Genomic DNA, 26,812 nt, shown 5'->3' with positions numbered 1-26,812 from the left:
ATAAACTCAGTAAAAGCTCTTTGGACCTGAAAAATATTTATTAATCAAATGAACTTAACAGACATCTATAGAATATTTCACCCAACAGATGAATACACTTTCTTCCAGCAACTCATGTGTCCTTCACCTTCACCAAAATAGACCATATTTTAGGTCACAAAACAATTCTAGCAAAAAAAAAAAAGAAGAAGATATAATTCCTTGCATCTTATCAGATCATAATAGAATGAAATTAGACATCAATACCAAAAATAAACCTACAGAAATTTTATAAACATATGGAGATTAAATAATATACTTTTGAATGATGAATGGGTAATAGAAGAAAATGGGCGGGGTGGGGTTTAAAAAGTCTTAGACTCATGAGAATAGTGATACAACATAGCAAAACCTCTGAGATGCTATGAGGTAGTTGTAAGAGGAAAGAAGAGTGCTTACACAAGAAAATCAGAAAGATTTCAAATAAACAACCTAATGACACATCTCAAGGCTCTTGAAAGAGAAGAAGAAGCCAATTCCAAAATCAAACCCAAAAACAATGAAATTGAGAACTTAAAATTACAAAGAATCAGGGTTGGGACTATAACTCAGTGGTAGAGCAATTGCCTTGCACACTGAGACGCTGGGTTTGATCTTCAGCACCACTTGAAAATAAATGAATAAACATGTACATACATCTACAACTAACAAAATTTTAAAAATATACAAAGAATCAATGAAACAAAGAAAAACACAATTCACGAGCCCTTAGACAAACCAAAAGGAAAAAAAGTGGGGGAGAAGACCCAAATTAATAAAATTATAGATTACAAAAAAAAAAAGGAGAAATCACTACAGACATCACAGAAATCTAGAGGCTCATGAGGGACTATTTTGAAAATTTATACTTCAATAAATTAGAAAATCTAGAAGAAATAGATACAATTCTAGGCACATATGATTTGCCAAAGTTGAATCAAGAGGACACAGAAAACTTAAACAGACCAATGAAATAGAAGCAGCAATGAAAAGTTTTCCAACAAAGAAAAAACCGAGGACCAGATGGATTCTCAGCTGATTTCTACCACATCTTCAAAGAAGAACTAATGCCAATGCTCCTCAAATTATTCCGTGAAATAGAAAGGGATGGAATATTTTCAAATTCATTCTATGAAGCCCCGCGTAACCCTATAGTAAAATCATACAAGGACACATCAAGGAAATAAAAGTACAGACCAACATCCCTAAAGAACTTAGATGCAAAAATCCTTAATAAAATATTAGAAAACTGTATTCAACAACATATTAAGAAGATTGAACATCATGACCAAGTTTACCTTATCCCAGGGAGGCAAAGACAATGTGGCATACACAAATCAGTAAATTAATTCATCACATAAATAGAATTAAGGACAAAAAGAATTAAGGACTAGTCATCTCAATAGATGCAGAGAAAGCCTTCAACAACATTCACCACCTATTCATGATTAAAAAAAAAAAACTGAAGAAACTAGGGATAGAAGGAACCCACCTCAACATCATAAAAGCAATATGCAAGAAAAACAAAACAAAGTCAACTTCATAGTGAATGGGGGGAGGGGGAAATTGAAAGTATTTCCTTTAAAATCTGAAAGAAGACAAAGATACCCACTCTCACCACTTCTGATTAATATAGTACTTGAAATTCTAGCCAGAGCAATTAGTCAAGAGAAGGAAATAAAAGGGATATAAATAGAAAGAATTGAAATTATCACTGTTTGCAGATGATATTATCTGATACTTAGAAGATCCAAAAAGCTCCACCAGAAAACTGATACTAAACAAATTCGGCAATGTAGTAGGTTACAAAATCACCTTACAAAATTAAAAGTTTTCCTATACACCAACAGTGAATCTGCTAAGAAAGAAATCAAGAAAATAATCCCCAGTTCAATCACCTCAAAAAATAAAATACCTAGAAATAAATCTAACAAAGGAGGTGAAAGACCTCTACAATGAAAACTAAAGAACATTGAAGAAAGAAAGTGAACAAGACACAAGAAGGTGGAAAGAAATAGATAGGAAGAATTAATATTGTTAAAATGTCTATTTCTACCGAAAGCAATATACATATTTTTTATGGTTTGGATTTGAGATGTTCCCCAAAAGTTCATGTGTGAAACAATGTAAGAAGGTTCGGAGAAATGATTGGGTTGTAAGAGTCTTAACCCAATAAAGTGATTTAATCCCCCAAAGAGTGATTAACTGAGTGGTAACTGAAGTGGTAGGGTGTGGCTGGAGGAGGTGGGAATTTGGGTGTGGCTTTGGGAATAGATTTGTATCTGGCAAGTGGACTCTGCTTTCTGATCACCATGTGAGCTGCTTCCTCTGCCACACTCTTCTTCCCTGATGTTCTGCCTCACCATGGAGCCCAGAGGAATGGAGCCTACATTTATGGATTGAGACCTCTGAAACTGTGAGCCCCTAAATAAATTTTTTCCTCCTTTAAAATTGTTCTGGTCAGCAGCAAAAAAACTGATTAAAACAAAATTCAATGCAATCCCCATCAAAATACTAATGACATTCTTCACAAAACTAGAAAAAAACAGTTTTAAAATTCATTTGAAAGAATAAAAGACCCAGAATATCCAAAGCAATTCTAAGCAAAAAAGCAATGCCAGAGGCATCACATTATCTAACTTCAAATTATACTACAGAGGTATGGTAAGAAAAACTACATGGTACTGGCGTTAAAACAACGCATAGATCAGTGGTACAGAAGAGAAGACTCAGAGATTGAATCCACACAGATACAGTCATCTGATCCTTGACAAAAGTGCCAAAAACTTATACTGGAGAAAAGACAGCTTTTTAAAAATAAGCGGTGCTAGGAAAACTAGGTATCCATATGTAGAAGATTGAGACTAGATCCTTATCTCATCCTGCACAAAAATCAACTCAAAATGGATCAAAGACCTAGGAATTAGACCAGAAACTATGCAACTCCTAGAAGAAAACAGGGTCAACACTTCAACATCTAGGTCAGGCAATGATGTTCTCAATTAAACTCCTAAAGCTTAGGAAATAATTCTAAGAGTTAATAATGGAATGGCATTAAATTAAAAAGCTTCTGCACAGCAAATTTAATAATTAGTAATGTGAAGAGAGCCAGGCATGGTGGTGCATGCCTTTAATTCCAGCAATTTCAGGAGACTGAGCTCCTCAAGCTCAGGACCAGCCTCAGCAACTTAGCAAGGGCCCTAGGCGGAATCCTGTCGCAACATTAATAGAAAAAGGACTGTGGATGTGGCTCCCTTGGGTTCAAACTGCAGTACCAAAAAAAAAAAAAAAATGTGAAGAGAGAATCTATAGAATGAGATTTTTAAAAAAAATCTTTGCTAGCTACTCTTCTGATAGAGAACTAATATCTAGAATACATAAAGAACTAAAAAAAAAAAAACCACAGAAAAACTTCATCAATAAATGAACTATACGATGCTTCTTTAAAGAAGAAATACAGATGGTCAACAAATACATGAAAAAATGTTCAACATCCTTAGCAATTAGGGAAATAAAAAACCAAAGCCACGCTGGGATTTCATCTTACTCCAAGTAGAATGCCAGCCGTCATCAAGACAAACAATAATAAGTAAGCATGTGGAGGGAAAGGAACACTTTCACACTGTTGGTGGAATTATAGATTTATGGTCATTGTGGAAATCAGTATGGAGATTCCTCAAAAGACTAAACACCATATGATTCAACTATACCACTCCTTGGTATTTATCCTAAAGAATTAAAATCATCATACTGTAGCAATACATGCATATCCATGTTTATAGCAGCATAATTTACAATAGTCAAATTATAGAACTAGCCTACGTGTCTGTCAATGGATGAATGAAGAAAGAAAATGAGGTATATATACACAATGGACTTTTAATCAGCCATAAAGAAGAATAAAATCATGTTATTGCAGGAAAATGGATGGAACTTGAGAACGATATGCCAAGTGAAATAAGCCAAACTCAGAAGGTCATAGGTTTTCTCTCATGTGTGAAAGCTAGAGAAGAAAAAGGAAAAGATAAGTGGGGTAATCTCATGAAAATCAAAGGGAGATCAATAGATCAGAGGAAGGGGACCAGGGTCAGAGGGACAAAAAGGAAATACTGGGGAATCATATTGAACAAATTATATTGTTATATCATGTGCATGTATAAATATGTACAATAAATCCTACCATTGTGTACAACTATAATGCACTAATAAAAATATGGAGAAGAAAAAAGAAAAAGTTTTGCTCTACCACACACTCCCACCATGATGTGCTGTCTTGCCAGGGGCCTCAAAACTACAGGCCAATTGTCCAGAACCTCCAAAATTGTGAGCCGAAATAAACCTTTTCTCTTCATAAGTTAACTATCTCAGGTATCTGTTATAGTAACAGAAAGCTGACTGACACAGGAGTGGGTTAGAGGGAGAAAAGCATCATGTCATTCATATTCTGTAAAAGTCAAGAGTGAGAGTTATTCTTACAACAATCTAGAACTATGCTAAGTGCCTACTAGGCTACTTTTCCACTGAACTCTTCAGAGACACTCTCCACTCTGGTCCACCTGTGGGACCATTCCGTTTGGAGGGGATGGAATTCAGGAAGCTTCCTAAATATCCTTAAACTGGTACTTGAAGGATGAGTAATAATTTGGCTGAGGTGGCAGCATAGAGACAATTACGTAGTCCTTACAGAGAAAACAACCAAATGATGGAGTCACAACAGAGCACAGCCTTTGGGGAACTGCACCTAGTTCTGTCTGGCAAGAGCAAAAATTCAGTCAAAGTGGCAGGGTAACTGAAGAAAGAGGGAAGGCAGATGAGTTGTTTGTAGTGTCTTACACAACAATCCAAGGGTTTGGACTTGACCTTACAGGCAATAGGGAACCACTGAAGGATTTTATGCAGAAGCACACAATTATAACTCAATGTACAACAGTGCCTGACACAAAATAGCTGCATTTCATCTGGTAAGGTTCAAGATGTCATCATGTCCAAGCTCTGTCCTTTATAGAAATTACCACCAGGGCTCCTGGCAACAATAGGGCAAATAGGACACACCCAAAGGCAACACCTCACCACCCATTCCTTCTACAGCCTACACAGATTGTTGGATTTTCTTGCTGCCTTAATTGTCAATAAGCTACTGCTTATTGGCAATAAGCTACTGCTTCTCCTCCCCTGGAGCCCTTTCCCAAAGAAATAGATCATGTCCAGATCACTAGGTAAACACCTGTTTGCCCTCAAGACGCTTCTATCTCCTGCAAATTGAGTTACCTGGGGAGAAATAATCACAATTCTGGAAAAGGGAGAGAAGTGTGGTAGCATTGACAAGAACTGAGTAAACCCAAGGGGCCTGGATGGATCCATCCAGGTCTTAAGGATCACTAAATTGGAAGAGAGGAAGAAAACAGGGAGAAAGAAAGTAGGAGGAAAGAAAACATGAAGGAAAGAAAAGAAATAGGAATATTTATTGAGTACTTCAGAAGCAAGTGCTGTTCAGAATGCTTTCCCTATTACAATTTGTTTACTTCATCTTAGGACAACCCTCTAAGAGAAATAACATCACTTTCCTCACTTTTCAAATGGGCTGACTGACCCAGGGCTAAGCACTCTGCTGTGCTGCAGACAGTGTGGAGCGTCCATAGCTCAGGGTCTCTGCTAGATACTCTGCAGGGTCAATGTCATAGTTGAGAGAACAGACCTGCTTGGACAGAACTGGGCTCATCTCCTGGTTCCTACACGGACTCCTTTTATGGAAGCCCCTCGTTCTCTTATCCTCAGTTTTCCTCATCTCTACATTGAAGCTAACAATAACCCTTAGTTCACAGGGTGATGGTGAGAATTGCATGGTTAGAACATTGGGCACAGTGCCAGAAGACAGAATGTAGCAGATGGATTTTAGGTTTTTGTCTCACATAATCTTCACATTAACTATGGAGAGCATTGCCTCCCATTTCATAGATGTAAAAATGGAGGACTCTAAGAGGTATCTAACCTGCCAAGGTCTTGTGCCTAAATACAGAGGAGGGTTGGAAGACAAAATAGAGGGAGGACAAAATAGACAAATAGAGGGAGGAGGAAGAAAGAAGGGAGGAGATGCAGGCTCCGAGTGAAACCAGATGAGTGATCAGGAGAAGACATGCATTGATGAATGACACTCTAGAGCCACCACAGGAGGCCCCGGTGGCCTTCAGGGCTCTAATCCCACATGGTAGAATCTCGCCATGAACTCTGTAGGTTCAGACTGGTTCCCATTGTAACACATGAGGAAATTTGGACTCCCACCAAATTCCTTAGGAATTATGTATCCCTTAAGTCCAATATCTCAACACACAAACCACAAGTGTAGTTAAAGAAAACTGTTTATCATATTTTACATTCAACATCAGCTCTCCTTCCTACCTTAGAGCCACAGATCAATGTTTCATGAACTTATTTAGCCAATGCAACTTATTGCTTATGCATTAAACAAAAGTTTCATCACTACTTACTGCATACAGCCCTTTTCTGACAAAGATTTTATTTCCAAAGTAGCCTGTAATTTAACTCCAAAGAGAGCAAAGTAATTGTAATAAAAAAAAAAAATAGAAAAACTAAGTGCATAAATTAAGCATTTAGGTACTTATATATATATTAGTTTCTGATTGTGGCTATACAAATTGCCACAACTTTAGTGATTAAAACAGGGAAGATTTATTATCTTACCGTTTTGGAGGTTATAAGTTCAAAGGGGGTCTTAGGGAATAAACACAGGTGTCAGCAGAGCTACGTTCCTTCCCTAAGTGGGACAAAAAGAGAAAATGTAAGAAGAGCCTGCGGTGGGTGAGTGGGACTCTACAGTCCATCCATTTCCTTGCCTTTTCTGGCTTCTTGAAGCAGCCTACATTCTACGACTCATGACCTATCTTCAAAGCCAGCAGCATAACATCTTCACATCTAAGCACAACCTCTGCCTCTGTCCGCAAATCTGCCATCTTAGTTATCACATCTGCTGACTCCGATTCTCCTGCCTCCTCTGTGAGGGCCCTCACGATTACATGAGGTCCTCCTAGATGTTCAAGATTATCTCCCCATCTTAAGATCCTTAATGGCCTTTGCAATGTCCCTTGTTACACCAGGTATTCACAGGTTCTGGGGATTAAGACATGGACATCCTTGGATGGGAGCATTGTTCTGTCTACCATAATATGCTACCTAATTTTTCTAGCTCATTGTTACTAACTGTATAGAAACTAGAGATTCAATAGATTTATCAGTAAATGCTGCCTTATTACCATCACCTTCCAGAGCAATCTAAAGCCTGATGTAAGACCCAGGGCAGGTCATTGAAGGTCATCCTTGTTCCAGTTATAAAAATGTTCTAATTTTGCCTGATATTTCCCTTGACCTTTTTACCATTAGAAAGAGAAATTAGGGGTCAGTTCTTCTAGATTTTTATGTGAATATTCAAATTTTATCATAATAACAGGTGCTGGTTTTGAATCCTTTGTGTTGCTACAAGCCCATTTTTATTTTATACTTTAAAAGAGTTGCTAATTCAAATACCTACATTTGCTTTCTTGGACAGATCAATCTTCAGAACAGATCAAAGGAACTCCTGGCTACCTGGACCTATGGCAATACCTTAACCAAGGGTTATAAAAGTTTCAGAAATCAAACATTTAGAATTTCTATTTGACGAGCCAGTGAAATTGAAGTTCATATAAAACGTGAGGGGGCTATGTAAAAGGAAGGGACTTAATACCCTTTAGTTCCCATGAGAGAGACTGGAAGAGGATACAGTGGGTTATCCTTTTACAGTTCCTAACAGGACAATACTGTCTCCCTAGGGAACATTTACAACAGTTAAGGTATCTTGAGAATGGGAAGGGAGGTAACTATAGGCATGTGTGTGGAAGGAGGTCAGAGTTTCCAAACTGGTCAATGCACAGGTCAGTTCTGCACAATGATGAATCTGGATGCTGAAGCAGGAGGATTGGAAGTTCAAGGTCATCCTCAGCATCTTAGCGAGATCCTCAGCAACAGCAAATTAGCAAGACACTGTCTCAAAACAAAAATATTAAAGGGGCTGGGATGGCTGGATGTAGCTCAGTGGTTGAGCACCCTTGGGTTCAATCCCTAGTACCAAAAATAAATAAAATAAAGGCAGCAGATGATCTAGATGATCCTTTCCCAGGGTCTCCTCATCCACATTTGCTTCAAGTACCTTTGCTCCTCATGCCCCAAAGACCCACTGTTTTCAGCATAACCATAGGATGTTTAAGCCATGGCGTTCCTGCCCGAAGGAGATGCATTTAATGTGTCAAACAATAGTATATGGTAGTTCGAGTGAAAGCACTAGTTTAAAACCAATTTTATTTTCTCTCCCATAGAAATCAAAGTAAAAATGACACCGAAACATAAGTTTAAAAAGTCTAATTTAGATAAGGTCTTATTTTTCATTTGGTGACTACAAATGATTTTTAAAAATAATTATCAAATGCTTTAAAATGTTTCCTTATTTCTTTTAGTGCCAATATTTGCCAGTGTTCAGTGCATATGACTTTTCTATCTAGTGCTCAATAGATGAAAACACAAACTGTATTTTACTTAAGCAGTTGGTAGTTGAAAAGTCCAAAGCAATGTGAAAGTAAGTTACTTGCTACATCTTAGATGTCTGAGTTCCAGTTCTGGTTCCACCACTTACCAGCTAGGTGACTTAATATAAGGTGTTTTAATATCTCAGCTTGTCTGTAAAGTAGGAATGGAATATGCCTAATGGTTTGTAAGGATTATATAAGTATGCCTGGTATGTAGCAAGTTCTGAGTATATTTTAACTATAATAGTATTGTATCTTTTTCCATTCCTGCCATTCCTCCATAGACACCCACACATCTTTAAATACTTCAGGGTACTGGTTGTTGGGCTATGAGTAAATATAGATGGAAAATACAGTCCTGACCTCACCATTAATAAACTAGAAGTAACAGGTTTTTAAATGAGCAAATTCAACAGTGCTATAAATTACTGGATTTCAAAATTTGCTATAAATTACTTATAGCAAAAAGGTTATAAGAGGCTACAGTCTGGAAGGGCAAATTTTTCTGAAGGCTCAGAAATGTCTACACTTAGGCACAGTGGCACATGCCTGTAATCCCAGCAACTCTGGATGCTGAGGCAGGATCACATGTTCAAGGCCATCCTCAGAAACTTAGTGAGACCCTGTCTCAAAATAAAAATTAAAAAGAACCGGATATAGTTCAATGGTAAAGTACCCCTGGGTTTAATTGCTAGTACCAAAATAAAAAATAACAAATGTTGCGACTTTCTTAGCCTATTTTTGTCTAATTCAAAAGCAACAGCTCTTATTCAAATGTGCAGGGCATAGTACATAGAATTGGTTTTAGGGAAAATTAGCAGAATCTTTTTTGAAAAGCCACATTGCCCCAGAAGGTAATTTTTTTGGATTCACTCAGGTTAAGAAAAAAGTTGGAGGACAGCAATAGTAAGATACCATTGATTGTAGCTATACTTTCTGAGTTTAGAAATGTTAAGAAATCTAAAAAGAGCACATGGAATCAACTGAAATGTGGTATGTGTAGATGTGGACGTATTTGGGAACTAGTTCAAGTTTTTAGTACCAAATAACTGGTAAGCCAAATTGTCTTCCTGTAGTCACTTTGACTATAACACACTCCAAATTTAGCCTACATAGTTAAGTACTCTTTCCACTCTCTATTTACTCAAAAATTGTTAATATCCTATTTTCCTATAAAACCAATCAAACTGTTTAATATAGATTTAACCTTCTCTTTTACAATCTCCTTTCACCTCCCAACCCCCAATCGTTTTTACTACCTGATACCTTACCTCTCAACCCCACTCCATCTGAACCCACATACCCTTTTCTAAAGATGTTTACCATTTCTTTGGAATATCTACTGTATCAGTTCCTTTGGATATTTATCTACTACCATTTACAACCAACTGATTTTTCAACTGTTACCTCCCAGCCAGAAGTACGAGTTCTTCAAGGAGAATTTTTATATCAGACTGTATTTGTAGAAATCCTGAGGTTCAATTAACACACAAATGTACTAACTTCTAGGCTGTTTTAGATGATTCACATAGGTACAAAATATTTCATAATCTTCATTAGTAATGCTCAAGTAAAAACTAGGAAGTACCAAAAGAAGCAGCTTACCCATAACTATTTATAAATATATAAATATATATACTTATTATATATATATTTATATATAATCTAATTTTAATGATTATAACCAAAAGAAAAAATAGCCATTGAGTAGTTCCTATTAGTGGACCTTGGTAGTGAGTTAACCCTTTCCATGTCTACTGCAATTTGTTTTCTTCGATACCACTGTCTGAAATCATTATTCTGCCCACTAGCAATATTTGTTATTGAATTACACCTTTCATTTCAATATCTGAATTCCATTTCTCTTTCATAAAACCCACCCTAGTGTTAGAGGGAAGGCCATATGCACAAAACAAAGTAGATATGAAAATTAGTTTATTTTCTACTTAACTTTTAATAAATGAGAAGAAACACAGTAGTCTGTCTCATATAGAACATTTATAATACATAACAATCCATAAAGCCTCATGGTGAGGTAGGAACAGCTTTGGAAAATAACACAGTCAAAAAACATACAAAAAGTTAGAAGTTAGGTAAAATGTTGCAGCACTAAAAGACAGTTTATCTGTATCTGCATTTAATGAGATGATAACTGCATTTAACTGCGCCATATCTGGCCCAAAAGACAGGCAACAGCAGACACAAAACAACACAATTATGAAAGTTTCATTAAGAATCACAGAATACACGGATACACTTCATTGTGCTGTTTCAAGGCAGAACCATAACATGGCAATTTGGGTCTTTTTATATATAACCACATATTAATTGTATGTTACATTCCCTTCAGCATCTTTTTGCCAAAGCCACTGAACATAAAATTTTTGGTTTTAAAACTTAAATTGAATAACATACAAAAGGCTCTTGTGCCAGTGAAAATGACTGCTAAACATTCCAGAGCTTGTAGTGAAACAAATTAGCATCACCACATACTGGTAGAGCTACATCAAAATAGTGCTATTACAATTCCCATTTCAGAGACCCAGAACACTGTATGACACAGTTTCAATTTAAACAAACAAACAAACAAAATTAAAAAAAAACCCTCCACCTTCCCAAGAGTTTTAACACTGTTTTATCACTTAACTGAACTCAGTATTAAAATAAATATTTTTAAATTGTAGAATTACTCTCCATATTTGTGTATATGTGAACATCTTAAGACAGCAGGTTAATGACATGTTTATCATTCAAATGATATCTGCTTATGAACAGTAAAAATCAACTCAATACCAGTTAACCTACTAAATATTTCACATTAGGTTCCATAGGTCTTTTCCCTCAAAAATACAAATTAATTGAATTTTAACAAGACACAATATGTTAACGTAGCCTTCTACCTAGTGTGATTTTCCAAGGTGCACTTGATGGAAATTTTTTCCTATTCAATCACATACCTTAGGATAAATTATTCAGCATTTTGTTTTCTAAAGTGTACATACAGCCAAATTTTAGGATTTTTATTTTTCAGGTTGTAGTCCAAACTTACAATGTAGATACCTTCCAGAAAAAAATATACAAGCTAAAAGTTAACAGAGAATTAAATCTCTCATCACTAAGGCTGCATTTGGCTTGGAAAAATTCCTGGTAGGTTTTAAATCAGGCACATGCAGCACCTTCTCAATAAAATTGACAACAGACAAGTTTCTAAACATTCTACACTGATCTTGCTCAAATATAAAAGAACCAGTAGGAGAGATGCAACTTCTAAAACTGATGAAGTGTTATAAAACAGCATATTTAAATAATGGGTATAAGTCTCCCATAATCCAGGGTATTTCTTGCATTTTCTTTCAGGAAGGAATAAGCTATTTTGAAAAAGACACTTAAATCCCACAACATTTAAATATAAAAGCATGTCTTTTTTTCTTAAAGATAATGCTAATATAGCTAAAAATGGGGTTAGAAAGTGCATTGTAAAGAAATAAATAATTCTCTGCTAAAACTCAAAAGGTGTCAGTGCCCTCTGATTTTGCTATGACAAAGTCCTTTGAAAAAAAGAGTATCCTATGGTACCACTTTGTTACATACAAGCAACTTAAAAATTATGGAAAGTGAAATAACTAAAACCTAAAGACTATCCTGTCAAAGCACTTTTGAAAAATTAAAAAAAAAAAAAAAAAAAAAAAAAAGCCCTTGTCCCATGTTCATATACCATTTCTAAAAATTCTCACTCTGGTGATGTCTTCTACTTAGGTGTTATACCACCTTTAAGAAACAGACCCCAAACGGAACATTGTAAAGAAAACCCCATTGAATGTAATATATTTTACCAGTTATCCTATTGTATCATTGCTAAAATGTTTAGATAAAAAATTGTTTTGAGATCTTAATAAAACGTTCTGTAAAGTGTTAAATCAGGAATGTACATGATATAGTAAAATTTGCAGCTTTCTCTTGTTCACCTAGATAGATTGCTCAATTTCAAGTTAAAGAGAAAAGAAAAAAATCCTTTTTGCAAAACTCAAAGCAAACTACTAGGTAAAGAACTGAATTACACAATATCAGATAAGAGTATTAAAAGATCAAGATGTATTGCAAATTGGCAGGTTATGTTTGGCCCATCATAGTATATGTGAACTTACAAACTATGTTCCTAAAATTACCTCATTCTCATTGGAAAAACCAGCTGTTCTTAAATAGACCCATTGCCAGCAACAGGCATATATTAGGGGAAAAACACCATCTACAACGAAAGATCACCTCTTTAAAAAAATGTCATATTCTAACACTTTCATCTTAAGACCTATTAAGCAATGAATTATTTTAAATCCAAAGGTAGCCATCTCAAAAGTAGTAAGCTATAAAAGTTACTGAAGTAGTCAGAATACCTTGTTTCTAGAAAATAGAGCTATACATGATAACTGATATTAATATTCATTCTTCTGAGGACAAAAATCATTTTCTTCACAAAGCAGAATCCCTCTTCTATCAAGAAAAATATAACTTAAATAACCTTAAAATATTTGTGTTGGATTTGAAATCTATAGCAATAATCAAATAGCCAAGAACAATTTCCTGGATGGAAAGCATGACATCCTGCAAAATAAGCCACTGGTCTAAGAACTAAGCAATTGACTAAGCAATGTCAAGAAATGATGACTTACAGAATCTCCAATTTTCCCTTATTAATTTTGCTAAGAATTCAATATCCAGATTGCATTAACCATCTTTCTTTTCTCTCAAGTTAGTGGCTCTTGGCAAAGCACAAGCACTAAATGGTTGTACTCAAAAAGCTGTTTAAATCCATTCATGATTAGTCACCATGAAATGCCTTTAACTTCAAATTTTTAAACACCCACAATTTAAAAGATTATATTATAGCTTACATTTTGCAAGCTAAGATGAAGTTAAATCTTTAAAAATATTAGGTATTTTGTGAGTAAACTTTCAGCTCTATGTTTCTAATACCAATCTTTCAAAGAAAGTAATGCTGGTGAACATGTTCATGTTTTAGGCTAACTTTGGTAGAATAAAGGAGTTGAAATTCTCAAATAACTTAGAGATGTAGTATGAACATTAACATACAATAATGCAAGTATTTAGTAAAATTTCTTCCCTGCTCTTACTTCCTATTTGGCCTATTATGTGTAAACTCTACTTCAGTTTCCTAATTACCTCACTGTTTATTGGATTAACACTCAGCAATATAGAATATGGAATAGTAACTGATCTTATTTTCTGCTCATAGGCCATGAGTCACTCTTAAAATATGCTGCCATTATACTATGTAATGATTTCAAAGGGCAAGTAAACATTACCCAAAACATCAATGGAAACAAACTTGCTGAAGATTTTACAGGTCTACCAATTATAATCCTAACAAAATATAACAATGGGGGGAAAGAAAAGCAGAGAAATTCCAGTAACAATTTTTAATTTATTTATCCCCCTAATTTTTATCATGGGAAAACCGGAAATCAAATGTCATTATGTTATATAAGGTTTATACTTACTTTAAACAAAAATGTAACATAGTGTTAAAACTGGCTTTCAAAAATTGTTACAGCATAGCTGTACTCTGCACTAATAATCACAAAGTTGTAATATAGAACTCTGTTATGCAGTCCCATTATGTTCTTACAAAAATAGAATTAAACTGTGTGACCAGACAAGGACTTCAATTATACTACTTGGCAAACTTAGAATTTCAATGGAGTCTTTTTCCTCTTGCAGTTTAAAGCAAAAGTCAAATATCGCATCTTTTTCAAGACTCACAAAGATGATTCAGGTTGCTTGTTTGGCACTTTTTTAATCTCTATCACAACAGCAGGGATGTTTTCAACTTTAGTCCTCCTGGGCTTCTTCTCTAGATTGTCACTAAGTTCTAAACAAGAAATGCTAACTGTCGGGCCCTTTTCTGCATCCTTTCCAGAATGGGCTGGTGGCCGTGTTCCACAACATTGCTTCAAAGCACACTGAGTCCTGCAGGCAAGTTCACATGGGACTACACTTGCATTAGAGCCTACACTAGCAAATTCAGGCTGAATGGTAGTAGCATGAATTCCGTGATTATGAAAAACGCCTTTAATGGTCTTAGCCACCTGCATGTATGATGCTGGGTCTTCGCATTTTATGTGAGCAGTGGCAATGATTCTGCTTCCAGCAAGTTGCCAACATGTAATTCGTGAACTTCCTCAACTCCTTCAACATTCTTGAAGTTCTTTTATCAATTTCTGATATCAATTTGTTTAGGAACAGTTTGTAGAAGAATAAGAGCAGATTCCTTAAGTAATGGGTAAGTGTGTAAAGAAGTATACAAACCATTACAATACAAAGAGTTGGATCTAAATATAGCACCCAGCAAGGACCAGCCTCATGAACTGATGCATGAGTACTATTAATTATTTCTACAAATGCTTTGCAGGGATCAGGGAAACATGGGTTCACACAAAAATCCCCTTCAGAACAACCTTTCCAAGAAAAGTAAAAGAGCAAGGCATTTACTACTACAATCACTGAACCCAAGGCATCTCCAAGGACATGCAGAAAAACTCCACGCATGTTAAGTTGCCCAGCCCTATCTTCTTCTTCTTCCAATTTCATATCGTCCGGTTCTCTGATAAGATTCCCATTCACTTGTACTTCCACTGCATCATCACTTCTGGATTTTTCTGCATCTACAAAGAAAAAAATTTTTATCAAATACATTTGAAGTGTTTTCATATAAACATCGTTTTCTAATTCCTTGCAAGTGGTGAAGAAGGTAAAAAAATTTTTGTAAAACACAAAAATGTGCTCAGAGCAATTTAATATAAATTGACATTCTGGGAACAAGCCAGGACATAATGGCCAGGGCTAAATTAAGTCATTAAAATACTGCTTTTCCACTCTCCTAACCACCCTCCCTCGCCTCCTAAAAAGTGTATCTTTTCTATGGGGGCAGGGGTCCTGAAAACACTCTGCTGTACTTTTCTGGCATATACCAAGGAAAACACAAAATTAAGGATTATCATCCATTAATGCAGCTGTGGATAAATCTACTGATACAAAATGCCTGATTTGACACTGGACTTGCTCTACCATCATTGAGGTAGATTCTGTGAGAATAATACCAGTTTGTACTTGTAAAGGTTTATCAAGAATATAAAAGGTCTTAGTAGAGAGGGTTTTAAAACTGACAAATCAACAATTTAATCAACAATCACTGAGACTATTAGTTAAGTTCGAACTAAATGGTCACTACCTACCCTAAAAGCTTTTAAGTACTGATTTTTTTTAAAGGTATTACACACCAGAGTAGCTTAAATTTTCTTTAGAACACCCTGCCAAGTGAATGAGAGAAAAATCCAATATTAGACCTTTTCACAATGCACAACTAGAACTTCAATAACATGATATCCTGCATTTGAAAAAGAAAATTGTCTCTGTAGTATGATACAACCAGGTAAATAAATACATATGGGGGAGATAGAAGGAAATAGCCAAACTTAATATCTTTGTGCTTGAGTAGTACTGACTCATTCCTTTTTTCCAACGTCTATTTTCCATATTTCCTTCAAGAGTACTTATGTTTAGAATGAAAAGCCTTCATCAAAAATATAAGATGAATGCATCAGCATCACTTTTATTTTAGTACCATTATGAAAAAAGTCCTAAGGAAGTAAATGTTAAACATGTCCCAACTGGTCCCTAAGCCTATGCTTTTCAGGATTAGGTGTCAATTAAGTGAAATATACACTGCCCTTCATAAAAGAAACCTTTAACCCAGGGTTTATACGCTCTGAATGCATCATTATGAAACTTGTATGGGCATAAGAACTACTCTGGAGGAGGAAGGGTTCCTATACCCAGCAACTAGGACGAACTGGGAGTTTTGTGTGTTTCCCAAGAGGGCAATGAATTGAATTAGAAAGCCTTTCTGACCCTGTTCTAAGCATAAGCCGCCAAGTCTCTAGAAAAAAACCTGTAAAGACCGCCTAAGCGCGGGTGCAGAGTGAGTGGGATGAGTGTCCCCCGACTCTTTTCCTACCCTCAGACCCACAGTCCCTCCGGCTTGTACTCCCGATCGCGCCCCCAGGCTCCCTCCGCAGGACCAGAAGGGGCGAGTGCGGGACACCGACCGGAGCGCGCGGGCACCAGGGGGCGTGCGGGCCATCCCGCCGAGGGCCCGGCGAGGGTCTCGGCTGCCCAAACCAACCACCTGCGGCGGCGACTTTCTCTGCTCACCTGCCGGGTCCAGTTTCAGCCCGTTGGAGTTGCTGGTATTGGCCACCAGGGTGTTGGTCTCCTCCTGGTCTGGCCCGGGCTCGCCCGGGGCCACGCTGACATCGTTGTCCCCGGCGCGGTTGCTCTTGACGCGGACCCCTTTGGGGAGGCCGTGGCCGTGCCCCCCGTGCGAGTGACCGTGGCCGGAGTCCTGGCTGAAGCCGCTGTGGTGGTGGAAGAGACAGAGCCCCAGCACGTTCACCAGCAGCCCGGCCACGCCGACCCCCAGGACCACCAGCGGCTGCTGCATCTCGTGCGGCTCGATGAAGCGCTCGATGGCCTCCAGCAGGATGGCGAAGCAGAGGCCGGTCAGGAAGATGGCGTTCACCAGAGCCCCCATCACCTCGGCCCGGATCCAGCCGAACGTGTTCTTCTGGGTGGCGTGGGTCCGCCGGGCGAAGCGCTCGGCCACCAGCGCCACCACGAGCGCCAGCACGTCCGACAGCATGTGGAAGGAGTCGGAGAGCATCGCCAGCGACGAGGTCACCCGGCTCACCACCACCTCCAGCACCATGAACATGAAGGTCAGCATCAGCATGCACAGCAGCCGGCCCCGGTTCCGACCCCAGCACCCCATGGCTGCGGCTCAGCGGCCCGCCGCGGGCGGCCGGGCGACTCGGGAGGTGGCGGCTAGGCGCCGAGGGTCGGCGACCCGGCGACCGGGGAAGGCGGGCGGCGCGGGGCTCTCACGGCCCGCGGCGGGCCGCTCGGGAAACCGCTGCGGGGCCCCCGCGGCCGCACGGGGGCGAGCCCGGGGTCAGGCCGCCGCGCCCCGCGCCTGCGGGCGTCCTCGGCCGGCCGGCCGGCGGCGCGCAGCTCCTCAGGCGTCCGTCCTCCGAGCCGGCGCCGAGGCCCGGCTCGGCCCCAGCAGCCCCCACACCCGCACCGGGGCGGAGGCGGCGGCAACGGCGGCGGCGGGGGGCTGGGGCTCCGGGAGCCAGGGACCCAGAGCAGGCGGGTGGCGGACGAGGGCGGCGGGAGGCTCCGCGCTGAGAAGGCTCCGAGCATCTGAGGGCTCTCCTGGCTCGTCTCCTCCGCTGTGGCTGGACTGAGGAGCCCACGGCTGAGGCGCTAAAGAGGCGGCAGCCACAGCCGCTGCACTCGGCCCGGTTTCGGGCGCCTTCTTCGCCCCCCCGCCTTTGCAGACGGTTTACAAAAAAAACTTTGCTTTGCACTCGGAACCCCCGTTTTCACACGGACCCGAGCGTGACAAGGCCTCGGCGCCCCCGCCCCTCAGACCCGGCACGCTTTCCCATTGGCCAGCAACCCTCACGACAGCCGTCGCGTCCCGCCCATCCGCGCTCGCTACTGGATGGAGACGCGGAGGGGCGGGGGTGGGGCGGGGGTCTCGGCTCCAACCGATGGAGGCGGGGCCTCTCCCTCCAGGAGCCGGGCGTGGGCCCGGGGCCGCGGCCGGGTGCAGCGGCGGGCGTCGTGGGGGAGGGTCCGGGGCGCGGGCCGCGGGCCGCGTGCAGCGGAGGGGGAGGGGCGGGTGTGCAGGCCTCCCCCACCCAGGGTGTTGCGGAGTCCTGCTTTCGGCTGTGCGGGTTCTCACAGCCCCCAGCACACCTGCGGGGGCCAGGCTGCAGACAGACTTTGATCCTGTGAGCCGAGTCCACGTGGGGGCGGGCCGCCGGGCGGCTGTGTGACAGACCCGCCACCTGGGAGGGGCCGAGAGCGGAGCCCCTGCGTGCGGGGCCCTCGGGTGCGTCCTCAGGGCAGTGGAGCCTGAGATTAGGCCACCAGACTCATAAACAAGTGCTGCACGTAACTTGTGACTCTCGGCTCAGCCCGGAGCTCAGGAGTTAGCCCTCGGGCGAGTGGCCTGAACCGAGAATCTGTAAAGGTTTCAGTAAAGCGAATTACTCCTATCACCACCTCCCCAGGAGCCCTTGTGTAAGTCAGGGATTTCTGTCACTGATTATCTAAGGACAGTTTAGGGAACGGACTTCAAGCAGGAGAAACCTGGGCTCTGATCCTTGCCTTGTCGCTAGCCAGCTGCCTGACTTTGGCCAAGTCTCCTAATCTCTCTACACCTGTTCATCTATAAAGTAAAGGACTGAACTAGTGGAACTCTTAAGATTCCTTCTAATGCTAAAATTCTGAAGGCTCTATGATTTCACACTTATTTACAGACTACAAACAGCGGAACCCTGTGTTGGCTGATAGGAGGAGGGGGAGGGGCAGCAAAAATACAAAAGAAAACGCTGTCCAGGTGGAGGTAGAAAGTAAGAAATTTTAAGTTTACTATGAAGTTCTCTTCATGAATTTTGCTAACCCTAGTTTGGATTGAATAGTATATGTACTGTGGATATATGTACATGTATATGAGTGGCGATTAATCTGGAAGTGAAGACTTAGTGGTCTAAAGTGCGCTAGGAACTGGAATCAACAGAATGGCCTGAGGTCAACGAGAAGGCCTCTCCACTGAACAGGAGGAAGGACCCCCAACGGCTCAGGTTGCTGCAAGTGTAGTGCCTGCCATTGCCTTAAGATGCCTATGTAAGGCTTGTTTGGAGCTGTGCTGTTTTGCTGCCTTTTTTTTTTTTTTTCCCCCCTCCTTATTCATATACGGATTTTGTGACTTGTATATTGGCATATTTGTCATCTCCCCATCTATATTGGAGAGCCAGATCCTCATCCTCCGTTTCTGCTCTGCTGCAGGAGAAAAGAAAGGAGAAAAGTTTGCAAGACATCATAAAGGAAGAACTGACAGAATTTGTTGATTTATTGCGTATTGGAAGGGAGGAAAAATAGGAGAATTCAACAAAGATAATTACAATGTTTCCAATCTGCCAAAGAAAATAGTGCCTTAGTAAGGAGGTTGGGAAGAGGGGTCAAGGTAGTTTTCAGGGGGAAATACTGAGGTCCGATTTTAAATGTTGATTTTGAAGTTAAGTGTAGATACAGACAGTGCTAAGGACTGATTTGTGGGTTTTAGGACCACCAATCTCCCCTCTTTTGATGCAGACAAGTGACATTTTTCTCTGAGCATGTGTAAACACAGCTTCAAACCTCCCAGTGAACCCAACTATACAGAAATTGGGGAACTACTCATGGTTAAAATGTTCTCATGGGAATGGCCAGGAGGCAACTGGAGGACCATTTTTCTTCTACTAGAGGCTTCTGTGTATTTCCCTGAATGCAGGAACTTGATACCCAAAGAAGAACCAATAAGGAGTACAAAAGGCAGACTTGCTTCACAAACAGGGTAGCAGTCTTTCAATAAACAGGCTAAATTGGGAGATGTTTATTCCCATGTAAAAAATCAGGCTCTTACATTCAACTCAGTTGCCACTTAAGAGAACCTACTTTGTGCACACATTTAAGCCATTTCCAAACAATGTGCTTTATTCCCTCATAACCTGGTGGGGGCAGGGGACACTACATTCTCCAGGTTGTCAGAGAAGTCATAATCATGTGCTCCAGAGAGAGTAATATTTATAGAGCAGCAAAACATTTCAGTCAAATCAACCTTCCTTCCCCCTAGCATTGTGTGGGCAAAATACTTTTGTAACTTGACTACTAAATTTCTTCCTTTTCAGCTGGTTATCCTAGGAGTTTTGGCACAGCCACAGGTGGGTTAAAATAAAGGGACCATACCATTATTCACCAACACCCCCAGAGGCTGTGACCCCAGCTTGAGAAAGATGGCTTGATTTTTTTTTCTTCCTAATTTTTGAGAAGTCGCCTGATATCTTGCTTAGTATCCAAACTGACTAAACACAGCATACTTTGAAGATGAGAGAATATTGTTCCTTTTTGGAAAGAGACTGCCAATTTGAATGCAAGTCAAGTGCTTAACACACACCCTACAATCTAAGCCCTCTGGCCCTTTCCTTGCTCTCAGTGAAAGTTTGAAAGAATCTTGTAGGATTCTTGTAAAAGCTGTCAGGCACAAACCTCTGAATTTTGCTTATCAAAAATCATGAGTGTATAAAGCTGTGCCTTGCGTGGAAAGACAGAAGAACAAAACCATGTGAAAACCAGGTTGTATTTAGCTTCAGTTGACACTATATCACTTCTAATGTTCAATTTTAAAGCAAAACTCATGGGAAAATAGAGGTTTTGGTTTTTTGGTTTTTTTTTTTTTTTTTCTTTTGTTGTTTTTTGGAACACACCCAAATGATTCTTGCAAATATGAACTGAAATCTCCAGCAACAATACAAGGACCAAAGTTTGTTTGGGATTTTTTCTAGCTGCTCCCAAAGGAACAAACAGTAGAACAAAGAATAAACAAGTAACAATGTAGTAATAAAACCCAGAAACAGCACAAAAGGTCTCAGAGGTATAAGGGAAACCATATGAAAGAAATGGCTCAGAGCAGGAAACCCATATGCAAGCAAAGGAGAAACAGCAACAGTGTGGAGAATAGAATTATTCAGTGGCAGGCCCAGGACAGTCCCTGAGCTTTTTCTATGTGTTGGTTAAGCTAAAGAATGGCAGGTAAAGACTAGCAGCAAAGGGAAACTCATTTTTCTCGGACACTGAAAATTGGATCTAACTGTTCTCCGGTCATGCCTGAAAATTACATCTAGAACCAAAAGCACTGACGTCTATACAGTAAGACTCATTGACTTTTGTGAGTTTCTTAGGTGCCACGTTACTTAATAGCAGAAATTGTTGATGACTCAAGAGACAGTATATATATCTATCTCTATATCTATATATAAAATGATTTGTTGTACATGACGATGCATTTATACATTTTGATAGATCATACATAAATGGAGTGTAATCTCTCATTTTTCTGATTATACATATTGTAGGATCACATTGGTCATGCAGTCATATATGTACATGAGGTAATAATGAGTGTTTCACTCTACTATATTCTTAAAGTTTAGGCTGACTGTCCAATATTTATTTCAAAACAAGAAGAGCTCTTCTATTCTTAGGAGATCATAATTAAAGCACAAAGTATTGAAGTTTAAAAAAAGAATAAAATTTCAAGCCATGTTTTTTGACTCTCCTATTACTTGCCTACAAAGATGATGCTGACCAGTGGAGTCTTTGAAAGCATCACATACTTAATGAGTTTTAGGACAATAGAAACTTCAGGGAACTAGTCCTTAAAAGTGACTGTGTGCCTGCAGACAAGTTATTAAACCTCTCTGGGCCTTAATTCCCACATCTGTCCAGTGAGGGGTTATAAGAGCTGAGGGGTTGGTTGTAAGAGGTGAGTAAAGGAGGTACAGCTGACTGACTGATATTCTCACGTGAAGCCTTTCAGGCCACCTGTACTTTGTTTTCTGTGAATCCTGCACTGAGTTCTGGCAAGTTGAGAACCTGCGTGGTTACCATTTACCTTTGGGAAACTCACTCTCATGGACTCAAAAAAGGACTTATTTGCCAGCCAGCTACTCAGTTCATTCAGTTTCTCTGGCTACAGGGATGAGCTTACTGCATAGAGCCTCCCTACCTCCTGCCTAGTGGGCAGGGTCTCTCAGAACAGTCACATGTGGGACAGAACCAGACCACAGGAGTTGAGCCTTCTGTGGAGGGGAGTATTTCCAGTGTCTCTTCTAGGCTGTAAAAATATCTGCCTAACTCCATACATCCACTCTGACCTCCTGAGTTATACTTTGTTTAGCTGATACAGTGACCTTACAAAACCCAGAGCTGGTTGTTGCAAAAACATAGGTCCTCCACCACTGCTATCAAGCAGAGACCCTTTGGTGGCTTCCAGTACTCCGAGGAGAAGAACCAAACTTGGATGTACAAGTCTGGGCATGGTTGGGTCCTGGCTGTCCTCCCCACTCTCATGACATCACTCCACCCAACAGAACTAGCCTTTCTGACTCCCATGAATCCAGTCTGTGCACATACTGTTCCCTCTCTTGGGACACTCTTCCTGCCCCCCTTCCCCACACCAATTCTTGCTCATCCTGCAGCTCTCAGCTCAAGGGTTACTTCCTCAGGAAGTCTTCCCTGACCCCTCTGACCAGTTCAAGTCACTGTAGTACAAATATTTTCAGCTCATTACCCTGCTCTTGGTGGCACTGAACAAAGATGCAATTTTGCATTAAACTAAATATTTAATAAGATTGTAAACTCTATGAGGGTAAGGACAATGTGTGCTTTTGCTCACCTTTGTGTCCCTAGTCAGGCCGGCATTTGGGGGTACGCAGTAAATATTTGTTGGCTGAATGAATGTTGGCAAATTACCATTCTCAACTTGGTAATCCATGCATTCCTTCCACAGATCCTTATTGAACACCCAAGGTTCCCTGTCCACACAAGGACTTGAGAATAAGATGCCCCATTTCTTCTGGACAGACTAGAAAACACCATGACATAGTCTCATGAATTAGCTCACCTTTTTTCAGTTAGGGTAGCACCCTTTTGTTGTGATATTACCTCACACAAGATGCAATTAACTGATTGAAACTGGGACCCAGGGCTGGGGTTGTGGCTCAGTGGTGGAGCACTTACTTGCCTAGCATGCATAAGGCACTGGGTTTGATTCTCAGCACCACATATAAATAAATGAATAACATAGAGGTCTATCAACAACTAAAAATATATTTAAAAAAAACAAACTGGGACCCATCTGTAGAATCTGCCATGATAACTCTATAGGTTCTCATAGTTTTCATTCCTTTTTGAGCTTCACAATGACCCTCTGATGTTTGTAAGGCAGATTCTACAGATTGTGGATGGAGACTCCATGAAATAAAAAATTTGTTCTGAGTTTGTGAGTACAAAGCCCTAACTGCATAGGAATGTTTATTTTAACTCCATACCCAAATTTGAGAGGAACAAACCAAGTTTAAGGCTCAAGACCTCATATGCACATACTTCTACAAACTCTAAAGCTCATCTCAGTTCTAAAAGTTGATGATTCTATGATTCTTTTATTAATTTGTAATTACTATAAGGACTAAGGGGAAGTGGCCTACTTGTGAGTGACACCTCTTTAACAGGTCACTCCAAGGTCTGATTCTCTAGTGATGTGTTCCAAAACTGGGTCCTACTCACAGATATTCTGTAGGGTGAACTAGTTAATTGTTCTACCTACTGCATTTATCCATTTCTTATTTTCAATTTTTTTTTTTTTTTTAACAAGTGGAATGTCTTCCAAAGGGCCCAGTGAAAATATTGTCTTCTCAGTTAGTCAGGTGCTTCTCATTCTTTAACATGCACTCAGATCACTTGGGAGATTTATTAAAATGCAGATTCTGATTTAATAGTTCTGCAGTGGGATCTGCAATTCTGCATTTCCAATAAGCTCCAAGTCATATAGTCCCCAGGTCACATTTTGAGTGACCAAGCAATATAAGCTTACACCTTTCTTTCTTCCTTCTTTCTTCTTTTCTTTCTTTCATCTTCCATTCTTTCTTTTTTTATTTGAGAGGGATATCACTGTGCTGCTGAGGCTAGCCTCCAACTTCTGGGCACAAGTGATCCTCCTGCTCGAACTCCCGAGTAGCTGGGACCATAGGTGCCACTGTACCCTGTTCATAAGCTTTTTAACCCTAGAAGGAGGATAGTGTATGAAGTTATTTCCCAGGGGATGGGGACAACCTCAAACTTAAAAAGTCATTCATTTTACTTTTTTTTAATTCATGTCTTATTTGAATTTTTTTTCAGATGAACATATATTACCTCTATATTAAAATTTTAATTTTGAAATCAAATGTCTTGTCCTTGTAGGAAAGCACTCCTTAAAATTAATCAAACTCCAGGTGCAAATAAGGATTTTAGTTTTTGCTTACTGTGTGAGAGAAAAACAGTTACTTTTCAGCTTTTAAAAACATTTTTGTAGGGGTTGGGATTGTAACTCAGTGGTAGAGCACTTGCCTACCCTGTGCTGAGGCACTGCATAAAAACAAACAATAAAGGTTCATCAACAACTAATAAAAATATTTTTTAAAAAAGACACTTTGTTGTTCTGACTAACTTTAATGGCCCAGAAGCCTGATGGGTTGGGCTGAGAACTCGGAGTACCACTGAGGGTCTCTTGCCCCCAAACCTTTCATTATTCAGCAGGAAATGCCTCATCAAATCCTCACAAGAACCCTAAAAGACTACATGAATAAAAGGTTGTACCAAGAACATCAGCAGCAATAGTCACCAAGTAGGGCATGTGGGAGGTGAGAAGAAAGACATTTCTCTTTGGCTGCCCGCTCATTCTAGAGGAAGAGAGAAAGGTCTAACTTCCTCCCAGCCATCTCTACATACCACTCCCAGTGAGCCCTTGATATTGACTTTACTTGTACTTTTTGCTGGCTTCAAGGTTTACTCCATCATAAGGTCAGAGTTGACCATCTCTAAAACTCAAGAGAGACATTGTTTGGTCCCCAAAGTGCCATTGCCCTCGAGGAGACCACAATCAAAACAATGGGGAATTGTGCTTCTAGTAGTTGCTCCTGCCAGTGCCTCCAAAGTGCAGTTCTCTAATGGAAACCAGCGTCTGCTAACCAGGAGCAAATAGAGATTGTCTTAGCTCTCAATTGCCTCCTGTTATGCAGTCTCGGAAGATGGAAGAGCTAAGCCTAATGGAAACCAGAGTCTGGCTTCACAAATTGAGATGAGAAGAAGGATGAGCTATTAAGTATTCCTTTCTGTTTCTGTGGTCCATGCCTCCAGCATCATTCGTAGCAATTATGTGAGCATTTCCTACCATGGCCCCCATTCCCCTGCTCCAATCTATTTTACACGGTGCTTTCTGATTAACATTCCCATACATCAATATTCATGCTGCTCTTGCTCAAAAACTCGCCATGGTTTCCCAATACCCATAGAAGAAGGCATAACATTTTATCCAGGTATTTAAAGAATCCTGAATATGACCTTAACCGGTCTATCCAAAATCCTCTCTCACAATTTGTTGTAATTTAGATATGAGGTGTCCCCCAGAGGCTCATGAGTGAGATAACGCAAGAATTTTCAGAAGTGAAATGATTCGATTATGAGAGGTGTAATCTAATTAGCACATTAATCCACTGATAGGGATTAACTGAGTGGTAACTGTAGGCAGGTGGGGTGTGCTGGAAGAGATGGGCCTAGGGGAGTGCCTTTGGAGTATATATTTTGTTCCTGGTAAGTGGAGCTCACTGTCTGCTTCCTCGTTGCTGTGTCCTGAGCTGCTTTCCTCCACCACACCCTTCCACCTTGATGTTCTGCTTCACCTCAGGCCCAGAGCAATAGAGTCAGCCTTCTATGGACTGAGACCTCTGAAACCATGTGCCCCCCAAAACTTTTACTCCTTTACATTTCTCTTTTCAACTTTTTTGTTCACAGTGGTGAAAAAAACTGTCTAAAGCACTGCTCCTCAATACAAGCTCTCCACTCAAGTCAGTATAATTGGAGTGAGTGGTCTAAGTTACCTAATGGCTCTGTGCCTCCTTTTTCTCAATGGTGACCAAAATAAAAATCTATCTCATTAAGTTGTGAACTAGATGAAATATACTACACACACACACACATACACAGAGCCTAGGACAATGTCTGGCACATAAAAGAAGCCTATAATAGGTCGAATAGTGTCCTCTACCAAGACATGTCCATGTCCTAACTCCTGGAAATTGTGAATGTTACCTTATTTAGAAAAAGGGTTCCTTGCAGATATAATTAAGGATCTTGAGATGAAGAGATCATCCTGGAATATCTAGGTGGGCCCAAAATCCAGTGACAAGTGCACTTAGATGCACAGGGCAGATTAAACAAGAAGAGAAGGCCCTGTAAAGATGGAGAGATCAGAGTGAGGCAGCCAGCCGTTAAGGGATGCCAGCGGCCACTGCAAGTTGGAAGAGGAGAGCAAAAAAATTCCCCTTAGGCCTCAGAAGGCAGCACGGCCCTTCCAACAGCTTGATTTTAGACTTTCTGGCATTCCAAAGTGTGAGATAATAAATTTCTGTGTGTGCGTGTGTGTGTGATGGGGAATTAAACTCAGGAGCTCTCTACCACTGAGCTACACCCCCAGCCATTTCTTATTTTTTATTTTGAAA

The 26,812-nt window shown here is 40.2% G+C and overlaps 1 protein-coding gene across 1 annotated transcript; it reads right to left on the bottom strand.

Moving 5' to 3' along the window:
• Nucleotides 1-10,508: 10,508 nt before the first annotated feature.
• On the bottom strand, nucleotides 10,509-18,035 carry Slc30a1 (solute carrier family 30 member 1). Its single transcript, XM_053743283.1, is given in 4 exon segments — nucleotides 10,509-14,769; nucleotides 14,772-14,897; nucleotides 14,900-15,271; nucleotides 16,821-18,035. Coding segments are annotated over 4 exon segments (1,518 nt in total). The 5' UTR covers nucleotides 17,437-18,035; the 3' UTR covers nucleotides 10,509-14,365.
• Nucleotides 18,036-26,812: the final 8,777 nt, after the last annotated feature.

The sequence above is a fragment of the Sciurus carolinensis genome, chromosome 12 (genome assembly GCF_902686445.1).
Source record: "Sciurus carolinensis chromosome 12, mSciCar1.2, whole genome shotgun sequence".
Lineage (NCBI taxonomy): Eukaryota > Metazoa > Chordata > Mammalia > Rodentia > Sciuridae > Sciurus > Sciurus carolinensis.
This window is presented reverse-complemented; position numbering and strand designations above follow the sequence as displayed.